This window comes from Zygosaccharomyces rouxii (genome assembly GCF_000026365.1).
Source record: "Zygosaccharomyces rouxii strain CBS732 chromosome C complete sequence".
Classification (NCBI taxonomy): domain Eukaryota; kingdom Fungi; phylum Ascomycota; class Saccharomycetes; order Saccharomycetales; family Saccharomycetaceae; genus Zygosaccharomyces; species Zygosaccharomyces rouxii.
The window spans coordinates 1,042,197-1,058,754 of NC_012992.1; the positions used below are offsets into that span (position 1 = coordinate 1,042,197).

Consider the following 16,558-nt stretch of genomic DNA (forward strand, 5'->3'; position numbering starts at 1 on the left):
GATCATATTGAATCGTTTCAAGTTGCGACGTCAAGACACCGGTTCGATTCTCGTCAGTCGCAAGGGGGCGCTTCATCAATTTCGTGGAAAATTTAATGGATACACAGGTATGATACGCCAACACCTATAAAGTACTTAGAGACATACAACTGATCTTGATAAAACACAGGTTATATTAAGGGAAGTTAAGCATCACAGTAATAATGCTTATACGGTTGCTGTTTTGTATTTGGGCGTTTTGGTTCAAAGTAATAGCAGCTGAATTCCAACCTAAGGTAACAAGAACAAGTGACTCTACTGTTTTCTATGTGGCGGCATTTGATGATTCTACAACTCTACTGAGGGTTCAAGAGAATGGAATGTTTATATCTTTTGACAATGGAGGCACTTGGCAAGAACCTAATGGAGCTCCTTCTGGTGTTATGATGGTTGACATTGACGAACATCACAGACACGATAGAGCAGTGGCACAAACCAAAGATGGCCAGTTCTATCTAACAGAGGATCAAGGTAAACATTGGAGAAGTTTGGCATCACCGATAGACTCAAAGGAATACCTTTATTGTGATTTAGATACACATCCATTAAGAAGAGATTATTTTTTAGTACGCTGTACCAAATGTCCTGAAATGGAGATGGGCTCTTCACAATTGATTGATTTGCATAAAAGAGATAGTTTTATGCCATCTTGTCAAGAGTTCTCATACGTTTCTAACAATGGTGGTAAAGATTTTAAAAAGATTGAATCCCCAAAACATGAACCTTCACCAGATACTGAATACTTGGGAGTAACCTGTGAATTTGCTTCCAAGTCTGTGGAATCTACTTTGCCTTCAAGTAGAGATCTCATCTACTGTTTTGATGGTAAAATGGATAAGTGGTTTGATAACGATTTCACATTTCAAACTAGTGGTGTTCTTTTCTATACGGATGATTTTGGTAAATCGAGCAAAGTGGTTGATCAATTTAAGGATTTAACTGTTTCAAATTTCGAAGTACTAAATTCTCACATATTGGTTTACACTTTAGAAGATAGATTCAACAGATGGTCAGCTTCCAATTTATGGGTCTCCAGTGACGGGTTCAAATTCAGTAAGGCCTTTTTACCAACAATTCTTAGAGACATGGATACTTACGGCACCACAGAAGATGGATTGGGACGTATTATTCTTCCCCTGTACGTAGAGTCAGAGGATGACAATAGAGCATCACAGATTTTAATTTCTGATTCTTCAGGTTTACAATTTCGTGTTTTGGAACTGACACCTGAAGATAATATGGAGTTTTCCATATTAGAGGCTTCCAAAACATTGAAGGGCACCATGTGGGCAGACCTTATGTCACTTGTAAAAGGTCCACGTTATAGTGGACATCCTAGTTTCGATTTTCATCAAGTGAGTAAAATTAGTTTTGATTACGGTAGCACTTGGTCTAATTTGAAAGTAGTAGCTTCTCCAAATCATCGTAAGGACCTTTTCACTTGTGATATTAATGATGTAGACCATTGTTCTTTACACAAGCTTTTCGGTGATTCTCTACCTACTGAAACTGCTGGCATTTTAATGACGTTAGGTACCGTGGGTGATGGTAGTGAAAATTCCTGGGAAAATCTTATGACTTTTATCTCTAGAGATGGTGGCAAAACTTGGGAAGTGGCATTTGAATACCCTTGTCAATTCGCTTTCGGTGATTTAGGCAACGTTATTGTAGCCATGCCATTCTCTCCGGATGAAGATAGCGATCCTCAGAGTGAATTTTACTACTCATTAGATCAAGGAAAAACTTGGAAAGAGTACCAATTAGAAGTGCCAATAATGCCGACAGAACTAATATCTACTACGCCTGACTCGTCGGGTCTCAATTTTATCATTAGCAGTTTCAGTTTGACCCGTGATAATGAGACACCCCCAGGAAGCTTCTTTTACACCATCGATTTCTCAGATGCATTCAATGGTGAGGTTTGTGGTCCAAAAGAGTTTGAATCTTGGTATCTAGCAGGTGGCGAATGTGTTAATGGTGCCAAATACTCATATAGTAGGAGGAAACAAAATTCTCAATGTTTGGTTCGTAAATTATTTGAAGATTTGGTTTTAACAGAAGAAATTTGTGACGAATGTACTGACAAGGATTACGAGTGCTCCTTTGGTTTTAGCAGAGATTCCAATGGCGTTTGTAAGCCTGACTTCAAACCATTATCCTTTTCTCCCGAATGTATGAAATCTGGCAAGGACTCAGCAAAAGTGAAGCCAATGACCAAACTGCCTGGCAACAAATGCCGTAAAGAATTAAAAATAGAACCCCTTGAAGTTCCATGTACTCAAGGTCATACAATCCTTCTTACAGAAAACAATTTCAATTCCAAAATTCAAATGTATCAATATTTCGACACCAAGCAAGACGAGACCCTAATCATTGACACCGCTAGAAACGGCGTCTACATATCGCATGATTCTGGCCAAATAGTAAAAAGATTTGACCCAGGTGAAAACATAGTGGAAATCGTTTTCAACACTTATCACAATTCATATGCATACTTATTTGGTGAAAGCGGCAAGCTTTATGTTACAGCAAACAGATGTCAAAGTTTTGCAATTGCTGAACTTCCTCATTCGAGACAATTGGGGCTACCTTTAGAGTTTCATGCTAAGGATCCTAACACCTTTATCTATTACGGTGGTAAAAACTGTAAAGATATGTTCAGTCCATCTTGTCATCCAGTTGCTTATATCACGACGGATGGTGGAAAGTCTTTCACCAAATTACTCGATAATGCGATCCATTGTGAATTCGCTGGGTCTCTTTTCAAACATCCTGTTGACGAGAATTTGATCTACTGCCAAGTGAAGGAACCTCAAACTAGGAAGAGAACTCTGATGTCCTCTACTGATTTATTCCGTAACGATAAAAAAGTGGTTTTGGAAAAAATAATTGGTTACATGAACACAGGTGAGTTTATCGTAGCCGCCGTCCCTTATGGTGAAAATGAATTAAGAGCATATGTAACTGTGGATGGTGCAGAATTAGCTGAAGCCAAGTTTCCACAGGATTTGACAGCAACTAAACAAGAAGCATTCACCGTATTGGGATCAGAGACAGGTTCCGTCTTTTTCCACTTGACTACGTTTGATGAACCAGGTTATGAATATGGTGCACTACTAAAATCTAATTCTAATGGTACTTCTTTTGTCAGGTTACAATCTGCTGTCAACAGAAACTTATTTGGTATGGTAGATTTCGAAAAGGTGCAAGCGTTAGAGGGCATTATTCTTATTAACGTTGTGGATAATTTTGAAAAAGTTGGAACCAAAACGGAGGAAAAAAAACTGAAATCAATGATAACCTTTAATGATGGTTCTGACTGGTCGTACATTAGGGCACCTCCAAAGGATTCTGATTCTAACTCCTATGGTTGTAACACAAAGCAACTGGAAAAATGCTCCCTACATTTACATGGATATACAGAAAGAGAAGACGTGAGAGATACATCTTTCTCTGGTTCAGCATTTGGTATGCTCATAGGTATTGGTAATGTTGGTGAGTATTTACTTCCAGAGGATCAATGCTCCACTTTCTTCAGTAGAGACGGTGGTGAAACTTGGCGTGAAATCAAGAAGGGCGCCTATCAATGGGAATTTGGTGATCATGGTGGCGTTATCGTTCTAGTCCCAAAGAATAGCCTGACCGACAGAATCTTTTACTCTATCGATATGGGCGAGACTTGGTCGGATTACATTCTACAAGGTGCGAAGGTTTATATTCAAGACATAGTAACGGTTCCCGGTGATTCTGCCTTAAGATTCCTTCTAATCGCTTCCTCTTCTTCTGTGACTGGTGGCTCTACAAAAACATTCACTGTAGACTTCTCTAACGTGTTCGAAAGGCAATGTTCTCTTAACCCAGATAGACCTGATAATGAAGATTTCAAATTTTTTTCACTGGGCCAGTCTGATTCGAAATGTTTGTTTGGTCACCAAGAAAGATATCTCATGAAAGATAATTACGATTGCTTTGTTGGTAATGCACCTCTTTCTGAATTCCGTGAAATTACCAAGAACTGTTCTTGTACCAGAGCTGACTTTGAATGTGATTATAATTATGTCAAGGCACGGGATGGAACTTGTACGTTGGTAGAAGGTTTGAGTCCAGCAGGCCCCTCCGATATTTGCAAAAAACAGCCCGAATTGATAGAGTATTTCCAACCAACCGGTTACAGAAAGATCCCACTTTCAACATGTGTTGGCGGCTTGACACTTGATGGTGTGTTATCGCCTTTACCTTGTCCAGGTAAGGAGAAGGAATTTAAAGAATTACATGGTGTCAAAAGTGCCCCTTATTTCTTTACATTCTTAGTGTTTTTCCTCGTATTGCTTGTCATTGCATGGTTTGTCTACGACCGTGGGGTTAGAAGAAACGGTGGATTTGCCAGATTTGGTGAAATTAGACTTGATGGTGATGACTTGATCGAAAACAATAATACAGATAAAATGGTCAATTCGATTGTAAAATCAGGATTCTATGCTGCTTCCGCAATCTTTTCAAGTTACCAGCTCCTGAAACGTTCTATGGGCCGTGCTGTTTGGAAGTTGAGTGAGAAATTTGGCAGAAGGAGTGGTCCAACTTACTCTTCACTACTCCATGATCAATTTTTGGATGAAGCTGATGACTTGTTGACAGGTCATGATGAAGATGCCAATGATCTCGGCAGCTTCCTAGCAGAACAAGGAAATTTTGAAATTGAAGATGAAGATAATGAATTACCCCCACTACGTGCACCATTTACAGATGAACCACATATGGAATCTACAGAAACAGCAGAACCTGTGGAACCTGTGGAACCTGTGGAACCTGTGGAATCTGCAGAACCAACAGAAACAGCAGAACCCTCATCATCCCCACCACAAGAGAACTATAATGATGAACACCACGACAATAAAGATGACGAACAAGATTTAGGAGCACAGTAATTGAAAGAAAAGTGAATTTAAGCGAGTATAGAATTACTTGACTTAAACTAAGGCAAATAAGTATTAAAATTTGTATTCTTGAGCGGTAAATAGTTTTCTTTTTGAAGTCCGTATTCAATTATGTACGATTTTTCAAAGCGATCGAGCATCCATCTCATCGCCGCTACTCTTCAAAAGTCTTACTATCATGATAATGGAATCGTAAAACAGATCTCTTTCGAAAATCACAAGGTGCTTGTTTTCATGTCTTACTCCAATTGTAAAGCCAACTTCAAAGACTGGCAATACTTCAAGCTAAATGTGTATGTTTCTACTGCCCACATTTTGTACTAAATACATGGAAGTGCATATTCGCTAACCAAAAGATTTGCAGGTCATTTGAGAATGAAGATATAGCTAAGGATCATAGAATTGACCTTATGACTTGGAAACAATTAATAAATAATGCACTAAAGCGTACACACGGTATCTTTGGTGAGGGAATTGAGTACTTCTTTCTCAACCAAGACGATAAGATTGCATACTTAAAAGTAAGTCATTTGGATAAGGATACATTTTCCTCGGCCGTCAGTACTTACATCTCCAGTGATTCACTTGTTGGTGTTCCAATGACGGTAACGATCCTTCAAGAGGTATCTAGCTTAACAGAACTTCAAATTAACGATGACGATAAACTTTGGTTGAATAAGGCCATAGAGGAAGTAAAAGAAGACTCAGAGTGTAGCTGATACAAATTTAATGTAGGTTATACCCATTGGAAAAATCCACAAGATGACAATTTGTCTCCGAAGCTTCCCTTTGGGTATTTGCATATCCAGAATCTTTTACCGGGATTTGTAAGCGTTTTCGAAGTTCTCAAAATTGTCTCTTTACCATGTTTGCACAACGGTGGTTCACCAAAAAAGTTTTTTAATTGCGAGATCTTTTCTTTCTCACCGTTACTTGGTTTTGTTATCGTAAGGTTCCTAGCTTCATTCCTCTCTATTAATTTATCAACTGGTTTTGGCGAGTGAGAAACAGGTTTTTTAACCACTTTCCCTAAAACAGATTGACTCTTTACCTTACCAAACATATCTAAAATATTTCCATGCATTAGATCGTATTTGTAGCGAGCTTCAAACTTTGGTGTCTTTACGTCAAAATCCTTTTCTCCCACATCAGATGGATCGTAAATTATATCAGCATAGACAGGACAGTGATCTGATCCCATCACTTGCGGTAAAATATTTGCTGATTGTACTTGAACCCCCATGCGAGTACTAGTTAGAACAAAGTCGATCCTTGAACCGTAATTTGCAGGTCGAGAGTTTTTGAATGTATTCCAAACTGTGTACATCTTAAGTCTTTTCCTAGACTGCTTCAACCTAGTAGTATCTATCAAAACTCCTTCTAGTGCCATTTCAGAGAACATTGAGTCACTTAGCATTTGGTTGAACAGCCTTCGATGAGGAACATCTGGATTAATGATAAAATCTCTACAAGAATTTTGAAATTTCTCTTCGATTTCTAAACCGCCCATATTATCTGTAATTGGCATAGAAGCTCTTTCTAATGATTCTGCATGGTCAATCAAATCTCTACAAACGTTCAGATCACCCATAAGAACCACTTTTTTCCCCATAGCATCAAGATTTCGTATTCTCTTAAATAATATTTTAAGAAATTTGACCCTAAACAACTCACCTTCTTCAGAAAGTGTAGAGTTAGCAGGACAGTAGACACAAATTACAACGGTATTGGATGCCAACTCTACCATAACGGAACGACCCTCTGAATCTATCTTTAAAGCTTCTTGTTCGTCATTATACGGTAGTGATTCGTAACCTCCAATTCCAATACTGGAATCACTTGAATACGTTACTAAATCTTTACCAATTTTTACCCCTAATCTTCCGGTAATTCCCTCCTCAGCTTTTATAACTTTTAGACTATTGTGTAGTGGATGATCTTTTGGCAGTATTCTGATCCAACAGCCAACTCCAGAATAACCTTTCCTGGCCTGCGGTATCGATATAAAGGAATAAAAATTATCCAATTTACCCCATTTAGTGAGTGCTGATCTTTCCACTTTCAATTCTTGAAATGTTATAATATCGGCATTGAAATAGTCAAAGACGTTCTCAATGGATTGATTCATATTGGAAAAAGGTTGATAGTGGAAAAGCGTACGTAGCCCATTTACATTGAAAGTCAGAAACCTACAGGCATCAGCAGCTTTATCATTTTCGATTGGTGTGTTACAAGCCATTTGTACTTAACCATAAACCCTTTTGTTTTTGTATTGCATAGTGGTTCTAATGTTACCTCTTCGCGAATCATATTATGATCTCCCGCAAGCCAATCTTGGTTGACATACATAACAAAATATGTACCATATTTTACTATACACGTTTCGTCCTAGAAAATCTCCCACCTAGGAGTTTCAGCACTGAATCCTTTTCCTTGAGTAAGATAACCGTTAGCATGATTACCGCCAGAATTAGATTGATGAAAAACTGTCTAAAATTCTTGACTAAACCAATCATCCCCCAGTCTATTACCCAAATTGCAACGCCTAGCAGTAGCACACTCTTGAAATTTGTCAGAGTAAATGTTGAAGAGCCAGTACGCAATCCTTTAGACAATTTCTGGATGAATTGACCACAGTAAATCATACGTAAACTCATGTTAATGATATTGCTAATGATTAACCCCTCGATTGATAATTCCAAATACTTGATAAGAGCCCAACTGGTCAGTAAGAAGACACCTGAAAAAGTCATCATAAAATATGAATGCTTTAAAATTTGATCACCCGTGGCAATACTTTGGAAAAAGGCTTCAAATATACCGTTAAGCGCCAAGAATGGCAAATAAAAGCAGTAAACACGGATTGTGTCGAGGACGGATGTAGTAGACCACTTAGATCCAACCAAAAACTGTAGTAAAAATGATGAATTTGTTGGACCAAAGATGACAATCATTGAAGAGAGATATAAGTAGAATTTGGTGAGATTCATTAGGACTTGCATGGACAATTTCAAATTCTTTGAGTCTCCAGATGATAACAATCTCGCTAGGAACAACCTTAAGGATTCTTCAATTGGTGCAAATAGCAACCTTGTAAGTAACGATCCATAATTCGATAACAACGAGTAAATACCTTGTTCCTCCACAGTGCACAAAGAATTGATAATCAATTTATCACCTTCTGTCAGAAGATGTTTGAAACATAATTGGGAATAAACTTTTCTAAAATGCTGAGAAATTTCATCTTGGAAATAATAACCCTTTTTCTCATATGGTGGATAAATCTTCACTAAACGTATGGAAAATAACCGCTTTGGTGCAAACCATCTCCGATAATTGTAGTAATAACATGCCAGTAAAACCAAAGAGTGAGAAGCCTTACCTAGAGCAAATGCAAGAATAGCGATTCCCTCTTTAGTGGGTTCGACCACTTCTAAATTATCACCTTTTGACCATTTTTCGAAACCCATAATGACCAAAAAATTCACTACAGATCCAAATGTCACCGATATGCTTTCAAATTGCGATCTAGTTCCATAGTTCAGCATGAACTGGTTAGCGATAAAAAAGGGTTCACTTAATAATTCAATCATGATACTAGACCAAATCAAAAACATCGACCAAGTGAAAAAGGGCAATGCAACGAAATACGAGTTTATATTTCTGTATTGCCAAGTGGTCAATATGATAGACAGAGGAAATCCAATCCAAATTGGTATATGAGCAAAATTTACAGCAGTCTGTAGAACGGCAGATCGGCTTCTACCTTTCTCATCTTCATTGGAATCCTTAATCCTCAAAGTCGACATTCTGACAGCTTCCCGACTGAAGAACAACGCTGTACCTAGAATAAACTCCAAAAATGCAGTGATACCAAAAATTCTTGGCGATAAAAATCGTACTAACAAACTGTTTAAAACAAATGTAGTCATCTTAGTGATCAATTGACCCATCATTAAAAAGGTAGCACCTTTAGCTGATTTCTCGAGCATTTCTTGCCCAGAGGATGCATCATCTCGCTTTTTCTCCATCTTAAAGGAATTGATTGAATTTAGCAGGAGCGATTGGAATAGTTTGTAGCGTCTAGAAAGATGTGGGTTGCCTTAAATTTCGTTATAATAGTCTGATGAGTATGTATATATGGCTACTAGAGCCTTGTTTTTATTTTCTTCACCTGCATTAATTTCCTAGAAGGTTACCCGGCCGGCGCCAGGTTCAAATGCCAAGCAATTAATAAAATATTAAAGTACAAGAAATTATATTAAAAGCCTATAAAATATTGGGTAGCTAGATTCTTAGTAGCTCAAAAGATTGCTCTTCATGTTCCTTGAAAATTTATTAATTTAATACATACTGGGTTATTTTTTTAAAAAAAAATATCTATAAACGTTATATATTGTCATATATCATAAACATCTATGAATTAACATAGATCATGCCAGCAGAAGTAGGTGGAACCAAACTAGATTCTACACGAGCTTGGCATAACAAACTGTTATTACTTCTTCTGGAGAAACTCCTTCCACGTCTTGAACCTCTGGATCTCGTAGATCCTGCGCCAAACCCAGATTCGGTACTGTGTGTAGAGGACGGAGGACTAGAACACTTTGCATCTTTCTTTTTCAGCATCTCGATGATACTCTGTAATTTACAGCTCTCATCAAAATTTCTTTCTGCAGCCTTTTCCATACTCAAAACGAGTACATGCAAATTAGCATTAGAAGTGATCAATTCATCTTGTCTCTTGGTAAAGTTCGATATCAATTGTTGTTTCTCAGAAGTAAGCTTGGCATTGGCAAAAATCAATTCGTAATTTTCAGTTTCAATGCTATCCGCGATTTTCAATTGGGCGGCTGCTTTAGTCCATTTTTTATTCAATTCCTCGTTAGCCAATTCTAAATCAATATTATGAGAAATCATCTCATCGACAACTTCCAGTTGTTTGTCTTTCTGTGCCAATTGTTTGGTCAGCACCTGGTGAGAAGTGATCCATTGTGATTTTTCCTTCTGCAATTTCTCAATGACTTTGTTTAAATTACCAACTTCTTTCAAATGCTCCTCTCTTTTAAATTTATTGGTCATTTCGAAGTTCAATTCCTTCCTTTGCAAAGTACTAGCCATATTCATATGCAAACTTTGCAACGATACAACAATATTACCATCCACCACGGTATTAGGACCATCACATAATTTAGAACATTCGTTGATCTCTGACAAAATCTCATCTTCAAATGTTCTTGCTTCTTTGATTGCTGTGGATACGAACAAGTCTTGCAATCTCCAAAATTCACTAAATGTCAACACAGCCTTATCACTAATACCATCAATATCGGTAACGCTTTGAACTTTCCAGAAACTCCTGTAGGCAATCAAGATATTGTCAGTTAGACCAGGTGCAGAAAGTGCAGAAAAGGTTTCTTGCTCTCTCAAAGATTCAACAGGATTTATCCTCCAAAAATCTCTAAAGCACTCTAGGGCCAGATCACCAATTCCACGGACAGCTAGAGGTTCTTCATGTTTCCAAAAATCTCTAGAGAGCAACACAAAATTGTCAGAGAGTCCAGTGCACAAAAGTGTTTCTTGTGTACTCTGGGATCCATGAGCGGCAATCTGGGCAGAATCTTGGACACTAGTGGACACAAGAGAATACTGAGACTTCCAAAATTCATTAGAAGCAAGCAGAGCAAAATCGTTCAAGCCACTAGTCAGTGATTTGTTCTGCATTTGGCAAAACTCCCTGGCACTCGTTAAAGCAGATTCTTGAAGTCCCCGGTTAACAAGAGTTTCTTGTAAACTCCAAAATTCCCTAGCTGCCTTTAAAAAAGAATATTCAAAAACAAAATCGAAAGGTTCATGAGAGTTTTCAGAATGGGATGGACAGCTTAGATTGTCAGTGGAAGTTGGTGTCACTACTTCAATGATGGAGCTGGATTCTTTCAACGGAACCTCAGACTTGTAGAAAAAATCAAGTTCCTTTGAACTGAACCAATAATCCACTGTGGGCTCACAATTTTTTCCACTTGATGGTTCAAAGTTATCGTAAGCAGACCATAGCTCGATCGTAGGATCAACGATTCTGGAGAGATCGTACTTGGCGGTAATACTCAAAACCATTTCGATAAAAGGATGCAAATTAGAATATAGCAACAGTAAAAAGCTTTAAGCAAAAAAAGAGGAGTAGGCACACTCCTTAGAATTAAATTTGAACCTTTTGTTCTGGTTTTTTAAAAACAAAAATGACGGGTAGAATGAATCAACTGAGAGAAGCAAAAATCTCGATAGGACCTCTTTTTATATGTTTGGAAACTTACTGAATATTATGCTGGGCATCTGAATTTACACAAAAATCTGATTTGAACTTTAGAACAGCCTTGGGAGAAACCGCTATCAAGATAATGGTTTTATACCGCTGGAGTGCGATGCACTGACACAAGGAATGTAAAGAGTCGAACAAAATCGCCAAGAAAAGAAAACATTTGCTTCCCTGCATAATTGGACCCTTGTGACATCTTCAGAAGATCTAGACCTTGTAAGAATTCATTAACTGTAGGAATACCAAATCGATTCCACAAAACTCGACCTAGAGAAACCTGGAGAAATCTGCCAAAACTAAAAATATTAAATCCCAAACATTGAAAAATGTTCTAAACGATATTGTGTCCATAAGGACAGAGGAATTTGGGGAGTCTGCGATTAAAAAGAAATATACTCTTTATTTTCCCATTCCTAAATACAATAGAGAATGTCGAAAAAAAGGCACGCGAATATGCAGGTATAGAATCTTCTGTGCATGGAAGCGTAGATCATCGAAGCTTTTTTGTGGCTTATGACCCCATAAGTTTATTTCGAAAAATAGAGCACAAAGAGCAGTTCTCCATTTTGGAACACAACCCAGTACTATCCCATAGTATTACCCAACTGACGGTATCGAATTGTACAACCTCCTAATGGTATTAAACCGCTAGAGCTTAATCTCTTATCACGTGACTCTATAGGTCCCCTTTTTGGACTCCTTTTCTCGAGAAATATAACCTGGTTAATGAATGTTCGAAACTTATGAATAGACTAAATCAATATTAGTGCCACTTATGTCTACGTTAAGAGGTGCCAGCACATTTTTCGGTTGTGAAACTTTAAACAGAGTGTCCTTTCTGAGGGAAGATGTTGAATTCGTCAAGAATACACTTACCCATGGATCGACTACATTTGTGCCATTTATACGTGGTGAAGCATTATCTTCCAATGGATCTTTATATTCCATAAAGCTAGACGAGTCACAGTCGGTCATGAAGCCGGTGGTGAACAAGTTGCTTCCCATCTTAAATACCAGTGCAAGTCGTTTGCGTAACTCCGGTGTCAATTTGACCTTCCTGGGGCTTAAACAAGGTGAAGATTCCCGTGAAGGAGTCTTCGTATATCGCTCCCAATACAAGGGTACCCCATACTATGGTATCGATTTCCATGTTGATTCAGATACGTTGGTTAAACCTTCTGATATCGCTCCATTAACCAAGATGCCATTACTCGATCGTGAAACTATCTTTGAAATGGATAATGAAGATGCATCTATTTATTCACATGCCAAGATGTATCTAGATTGGCTTAGCAAGTACCATTTTTGTCCTGGCTGTGGCTCTCCCATCTACCCAGTTGATGCAGGCACTAAACTACAGTGTTCCAATGCTAACCGTGAAGTTGGCTGTCAGGTGAGGGACGCCAGAGTGACTAATGTGTATTTCCCACGTACTGACCCCGTAGTAATCACTGCCATTGCTTCACGGGACTTTAGCAGAATCTGCTTAGCGAGATCTAAGCGTAAACATGGGGACACTGTCATGTATAGCACCATTGCAGGTTTCATGGAACCTGCAGAAACTGTAGAAAACGCATCCCGTAGAGAGATTTGGGAAGAGACTGGTATTCGTTGTGAAGATGTCGCCATGATCACTACACAACCATGGCCCTACCCTGTCAACCTAATGATTGGTTGTCTTGGTCTAGTGGATGCCAATGGTGTCAACGAAGTAATCAGCTTGACCCACGACGAAGAATTATTGGACGCCCAGTGGTTTTCCACGGAGGATGTCAGTAAGTCTCTCGAAGCCTACGATGGCAATGGAATGGTTAGATTCAAGGACTCAATAAGACTACCTGGCTCCACTGCCGTAGCGTTCCATTTAATCAAGCACGTTTGCGACAAATACAAGAGACGTCAAGCTTCTCTATAGAGACCAGTTAGTCATATATGTGTGTATATATAGATATATATGTATGTGCCATTAATGTTCTATTTGAATTTGGCTAGTCTAAAACATGGCGTAAAACTCGTGGTCAGAATAAGCTGATTAACCTTTGCTTTAAGGGAAAGAGCGCAATATATAACGGGAGAGGAAAAGGATATTTGAAGCTTGAACTACTACAATTTACACAAGTGAGAAGAATATATCAAGTAAACATGGTTTTGGTTGCCGGTCATAGGGCCTTTAAGGGGCAATACATTGAGAATACTATGGTGGCCTTTGAAAGAGCTTACGAGGCCAAATCAGATATAATTGAGACAGACCTTCAGATGACGAGTGATGGTGTGGTCGTTGTGAATCACGATGTGGATACAGGTAGAATATGGGATAAAGACTTGTTTATTGCCGACCATACTTTTGAAGAGATTAGCAAATTGAGATGCAAAGACGACCAAACACTAAAGATGCCCACTTTGGCCGAAATTTTGGAATGGATCGTCGAGCATCCAGGGGTGAGGATCATGCTGGATATCAAATTCACCAATGAGAAGATTGTGCTACCCAAGACCTATGCTACCATGCTAAGCATTAAGAACGATATTCGTTTTTGGCAAGAAAGGATCATCTGGGGGCTTTGGCAACTAGATTGGTTTGAATACGGTATAGAAACTGGTGTCATCAAAGATTTCGAAGTTTTCGTTATTACACTCTCGTTAGATATCGCGGAACAATTCATCAATTATTCTTTGAAATTGAATAACCCTCATTTTAGGCTATCGGGGATTAGTATCCATTTCGTGGCTTCTTGGACTCAAAGATTTAGACATACTCTAGCCCCTAAATTACTGGAGAATAAAATTAAGGTCTTTCTATGGACTGTCAACAAGGGCATCGATTTCGAATACACCGGTGCTCTCCCCATCGCAGGTGTGGTTACAGATGACCCTATTGTAGCCCGCCAACTGTCCAAAGAATACTCCAAGACCAAAGAGTTTGCTGCACCCGATTGGAACAGTCTCAACGGATTCAGGTTCTACACTTTCCTCGCAGCATACCATATTATCTGCTCGTTACTTTTCAAACCATGGGCTCACTTCAAAGTGGGACCTTATTCGCTAGCCTATCTCGTCTTCTACCTGCTGAGAACAATCCACTTCTTGTAAAATCTGTAGCTGACCACTCCTGGGCGGCTAGATACAGGTATATACATCCCTATATAAACATTCCAATAGACTCTTCTGTAAGTACACATGGTTTTCACATGACCTTTTTTCCTTCAACAGCTTTTCATTTTTTATCTTCACCTCAAAATCAAGTAAAGTTAACCCAACTTTGACCTCATTTTGGCGTAGAAAAAGCGGTTTGAAGAGAAGAGAGGATAATAAATTAATCTCGAAGCGTCTGGGTACAATAATTCTCTTGATCCCCTGAAATTTGGTTTAAACTTTCTACAACTCAAATTTCTCTCATATTTTTTTCTTTGTTCAACGCCGCTTCCAAAAATCTCCTCTGTTGAGTCCTTCATTAATAGTGATAGCAGGCTCTTCACTGGAATTAAACGTTCAATTGCTTTATTTACTCGAGAGAAAAGGCTAGCCTATATGACTGATACGGGTTTACAGATTAAGGGCATCAAGCAAGGGATAAGAGAACAATATTCTGACAGCGAAGGTCTGTCAGGTAAGAAGGGATCCAGTCACAGTGGGTGGAAAGAGCATTTATCGCTGGTGAAAAACCGTCCCCCCCAATACAACCAAATTAATCCAACTACAAAGGAAAGATTTTTTAATTCAAACACACGTATTATTGAGAATCCACTGGAAACATCCGCATCGTTTCAATACAGAGTTTGTAACAGCTGTGGGAAACCATTGGCATTAAACGCCATTGTAGATCATTTAGAGAATCATTGTAAAGGTGATAATCCTTCTAGTGTGGGCAATAGAGAGATGACAGATGAAGAGACGGAGCTAAACGCTTCACCAAGGAGGCAGAATGGCGGTGAAAACAATGGTAACAATAAGAGACAAATGGAGGAAGAAGACTCACCAACGCCAGATCAAGAAAATAGAAGGTTCAGAGAGGATAGCGGGACTCCTCAGGCTACTCCGATGAAAAAGCAAAGAAAAGTTAAACAGAGAAACCCAACGCAGAAGCACCTAATCGATTTCGACAAACAATGTGGTGTCGAACTACCTGAAGGTGGCTACTGTGCACGTTCCTTGACTTGTAAATCACATTCCATGGGGGCTAAAAGATCTGTCAATGGGCGTAATCAGCCATTTGACGTTTTGTTAGCGGCATACCATAAGCAACATCAAACAAAGATTGGTGCCGCTGCAGAGAAAAGGGCTAAACAACAGGAGATTCAAAAGCAACAGAAGCAAATACAAAGGGAACAGAAGAAGCAGATGCAGCAACAGAAACAAAGTCAACGTGGTAAGAATAAAAATGGCTCGTCGGTGGGCAGTTCAGGTGCAAAATCAAGCACTCCCTCTGGTGCAGGTAAAAATGCTCAAGGCGATATGCGGGCCAATTCTAGCATAAGTTTAACGCCTGAAGAAGAAACTACACAGGTACTTAACGGTGTTTCTAGGTCATTCCCGTTACCACTGGAGACCAATGTGCTTTCATCTGTAAAGCGTAGGTCGAGATATTTTAGAATGAGAGAGATGTTTGCATCTGCGTTCTCGGTAAGACCAGGTTATACTGCTCCTGGATATGGTGCGATTCATTCTCGTGTCGGTTGTGTGGATCTAGATAGAACCACAGATTATAAGTTTCGTATTCGCACGCCTCAACCTATCAATCAGATGCCTCCTCAGAATCTGACACCTCAGCAACTTTATAAGATTCAGCAAAACAAGATGCTTCAATCACAAATGATGAACATGCAACACGATAGCCCTAACTTAAATGGTCAACAAGAGATAGAGAAAAGGCAGCAGCAAATGCAAGCACAAGGTAGACAACAGCAACAATACCAATCACCAGAAGCCGTTTCGCAGGCTAATAACAATATACAAAGGCCTGTACAACAACCAAATTTACAAGGTAAAGGACTCACTCCCCAGGAAATACAGTTACAACAACAAAAGCTGCGACAACAGCAGCTGCAACAACAACGTTTTGAAGCAGCTGCATTCCACCTGGCGAATGCTACAAAATTAATGCAAAATTCTAACGGTGAAGGTGGTCAAGAACAATCAAATAATTACGTGGGAACTTCTTCGCCGGCGGCCAATTCACCGCCATCGCAGCAATCAGTAGGAGGTTCCGTCGGTGGAAGGGTTAACGTTGGCATAGGAAATTTCATGGACGGTTACGGTGGAAGGGTGAATTGAT

At 39.0% G+C, this 16,558-nt stretch overlaps 8 protein-coding genes across 8 annotated transcripts; 5 read left to right on the top strand and 3 right to left on the bottom strand.

Moving 5' to 3' along the window:
* Positions 1-203: 203 nt before the first annotated feature.
* Positions 204-4,964, top strand: PEP1 (type I sorting receptor; the record flags this gene model as incomplete). Its single annotated transcript, XM_002496168.1, has 1 exon — positions 204-4,964. One exon carries the CDS (start codon positions 204-206, stop codon positions 4,962-4,964), a length of 4,761 nt encoding a protein of 1,586 aa, XP_002496213.1.
* Positions 4,965-5,383: 419 nt separating this feature from the next.
* POP8 (ribonuclease P) lies at positions 5,384-5,692 on the top strand (the record flags this gene model as incomplete). The annotated part of the gene is made up of 1 exon (XM_002496169.1): positions 5,384-5,692. The coding sequence occupies one exon, from the start codon at positions 5,384-5,386 to the stop codon at positions 5,690-5,692; it is 309 nt and encodes a 102-aa protein (XP_002496214.1).
* Positions 5,693-5,709: 17 nt separating this feature from the next.
* Positions 5,710-7,212, bottom strand: APN2 (DNA-(apurinic or apyrimidinic site) lyase APN2; the record flags this gene model as incomplete). The annotated part of the gene is made up of 1 exon (XM_002496170.1): positions 5,710-7,212. One exon carries the CDS (start codon positions 7,210-7,212, stop codon positions 5,710-5,712), a length of 1,503 nt encoding a protein of 500 aa, XP_002496215.1.
* Positions 7,213-7,345: 133 nt separating this feature from the next.
* RFT1 (glycolipid translocation protein) lies at positions 7,346-9,004 on the bottom strand (the record flags this gene model as incomplete). Its single annotated transcript, XM_002496171.1, has 1 exon — positions 7,346-9,004. The coding sequence occupies one exon, from the start codon at positions 9,002-9,004 to the stop codon at positions 7,346-7,348; it is 1,659 nt and encodes a 552-aa protein (XP_002496216.1).
* Positions 9,005-9,389: 385 nt separating this feature from the next.
* Positions 9,390-11,087, bottom strand: ZYRO0C13266g (uncharacterized protein; the record flags this gene model as incomplete). Its single annotated transcript, XM_002496172.1, has 1 exon — positions 9,390-11,087. The coding sequence occupies one exon, from the start codon at positions 11,085-11,087 to the stop codon at positions 9,390-9,392; it is 1,698 nt and encodes a 565-aa protein (XP_002496217.1).
* A 974-nt stretch (positions 11,088-12,061) lies between these two features.
* Positions 12,062-13,201, top strand: NPY1 (NAD(+) diphosphatase; the record flags this gene model as incomplete). Its single annotated transcript, XM_002496173.1, has 1 exon — positions 12,062-13,201. One exon carries the CDS (start codon positions 12,062-12,064, stop codon positions 13,199-13,201), a length of 1,140 nt encoding a protein of 379 aa, XP_002496218.1.
* A 227-nt stretch (positions 13,202-13,428) lies between these two features.
* On the top strand, positions 13,429-14,376 carry PGC1 (phosphatidylglycerol phospholipase; the record flags this gene model as incomplete). Its single annotated transcript, XM_002496174.1, has 1 exon — positions 13,429-14,376. One exon carries the CDS (start codon positions 13,429-13,431, stop codon positions 14,374-14,376), a length of 948 nt encoding a protein of 315 aa, XP_002496219.1.
* Positions 14,377-14,814: 438 nt separating this feature from the next.
* On the top strand, positions 14,815-16,557 carry SGF73 (deubiquitination module subunit SGF73; the record flags this gene model as incomplete). The annotated part of the gene is made up of 1 exon (XM_002496175.1): positions 14,815-16,557. One exon carries the CDS (start codon positions 14,815-14,817, stop codon positions 16,555-16,557), a length of 1,743 nt encoding a protein of 580 aa, XP_002496220.1.
* Position 16,558: the final 1 nt, after the last annotated feature.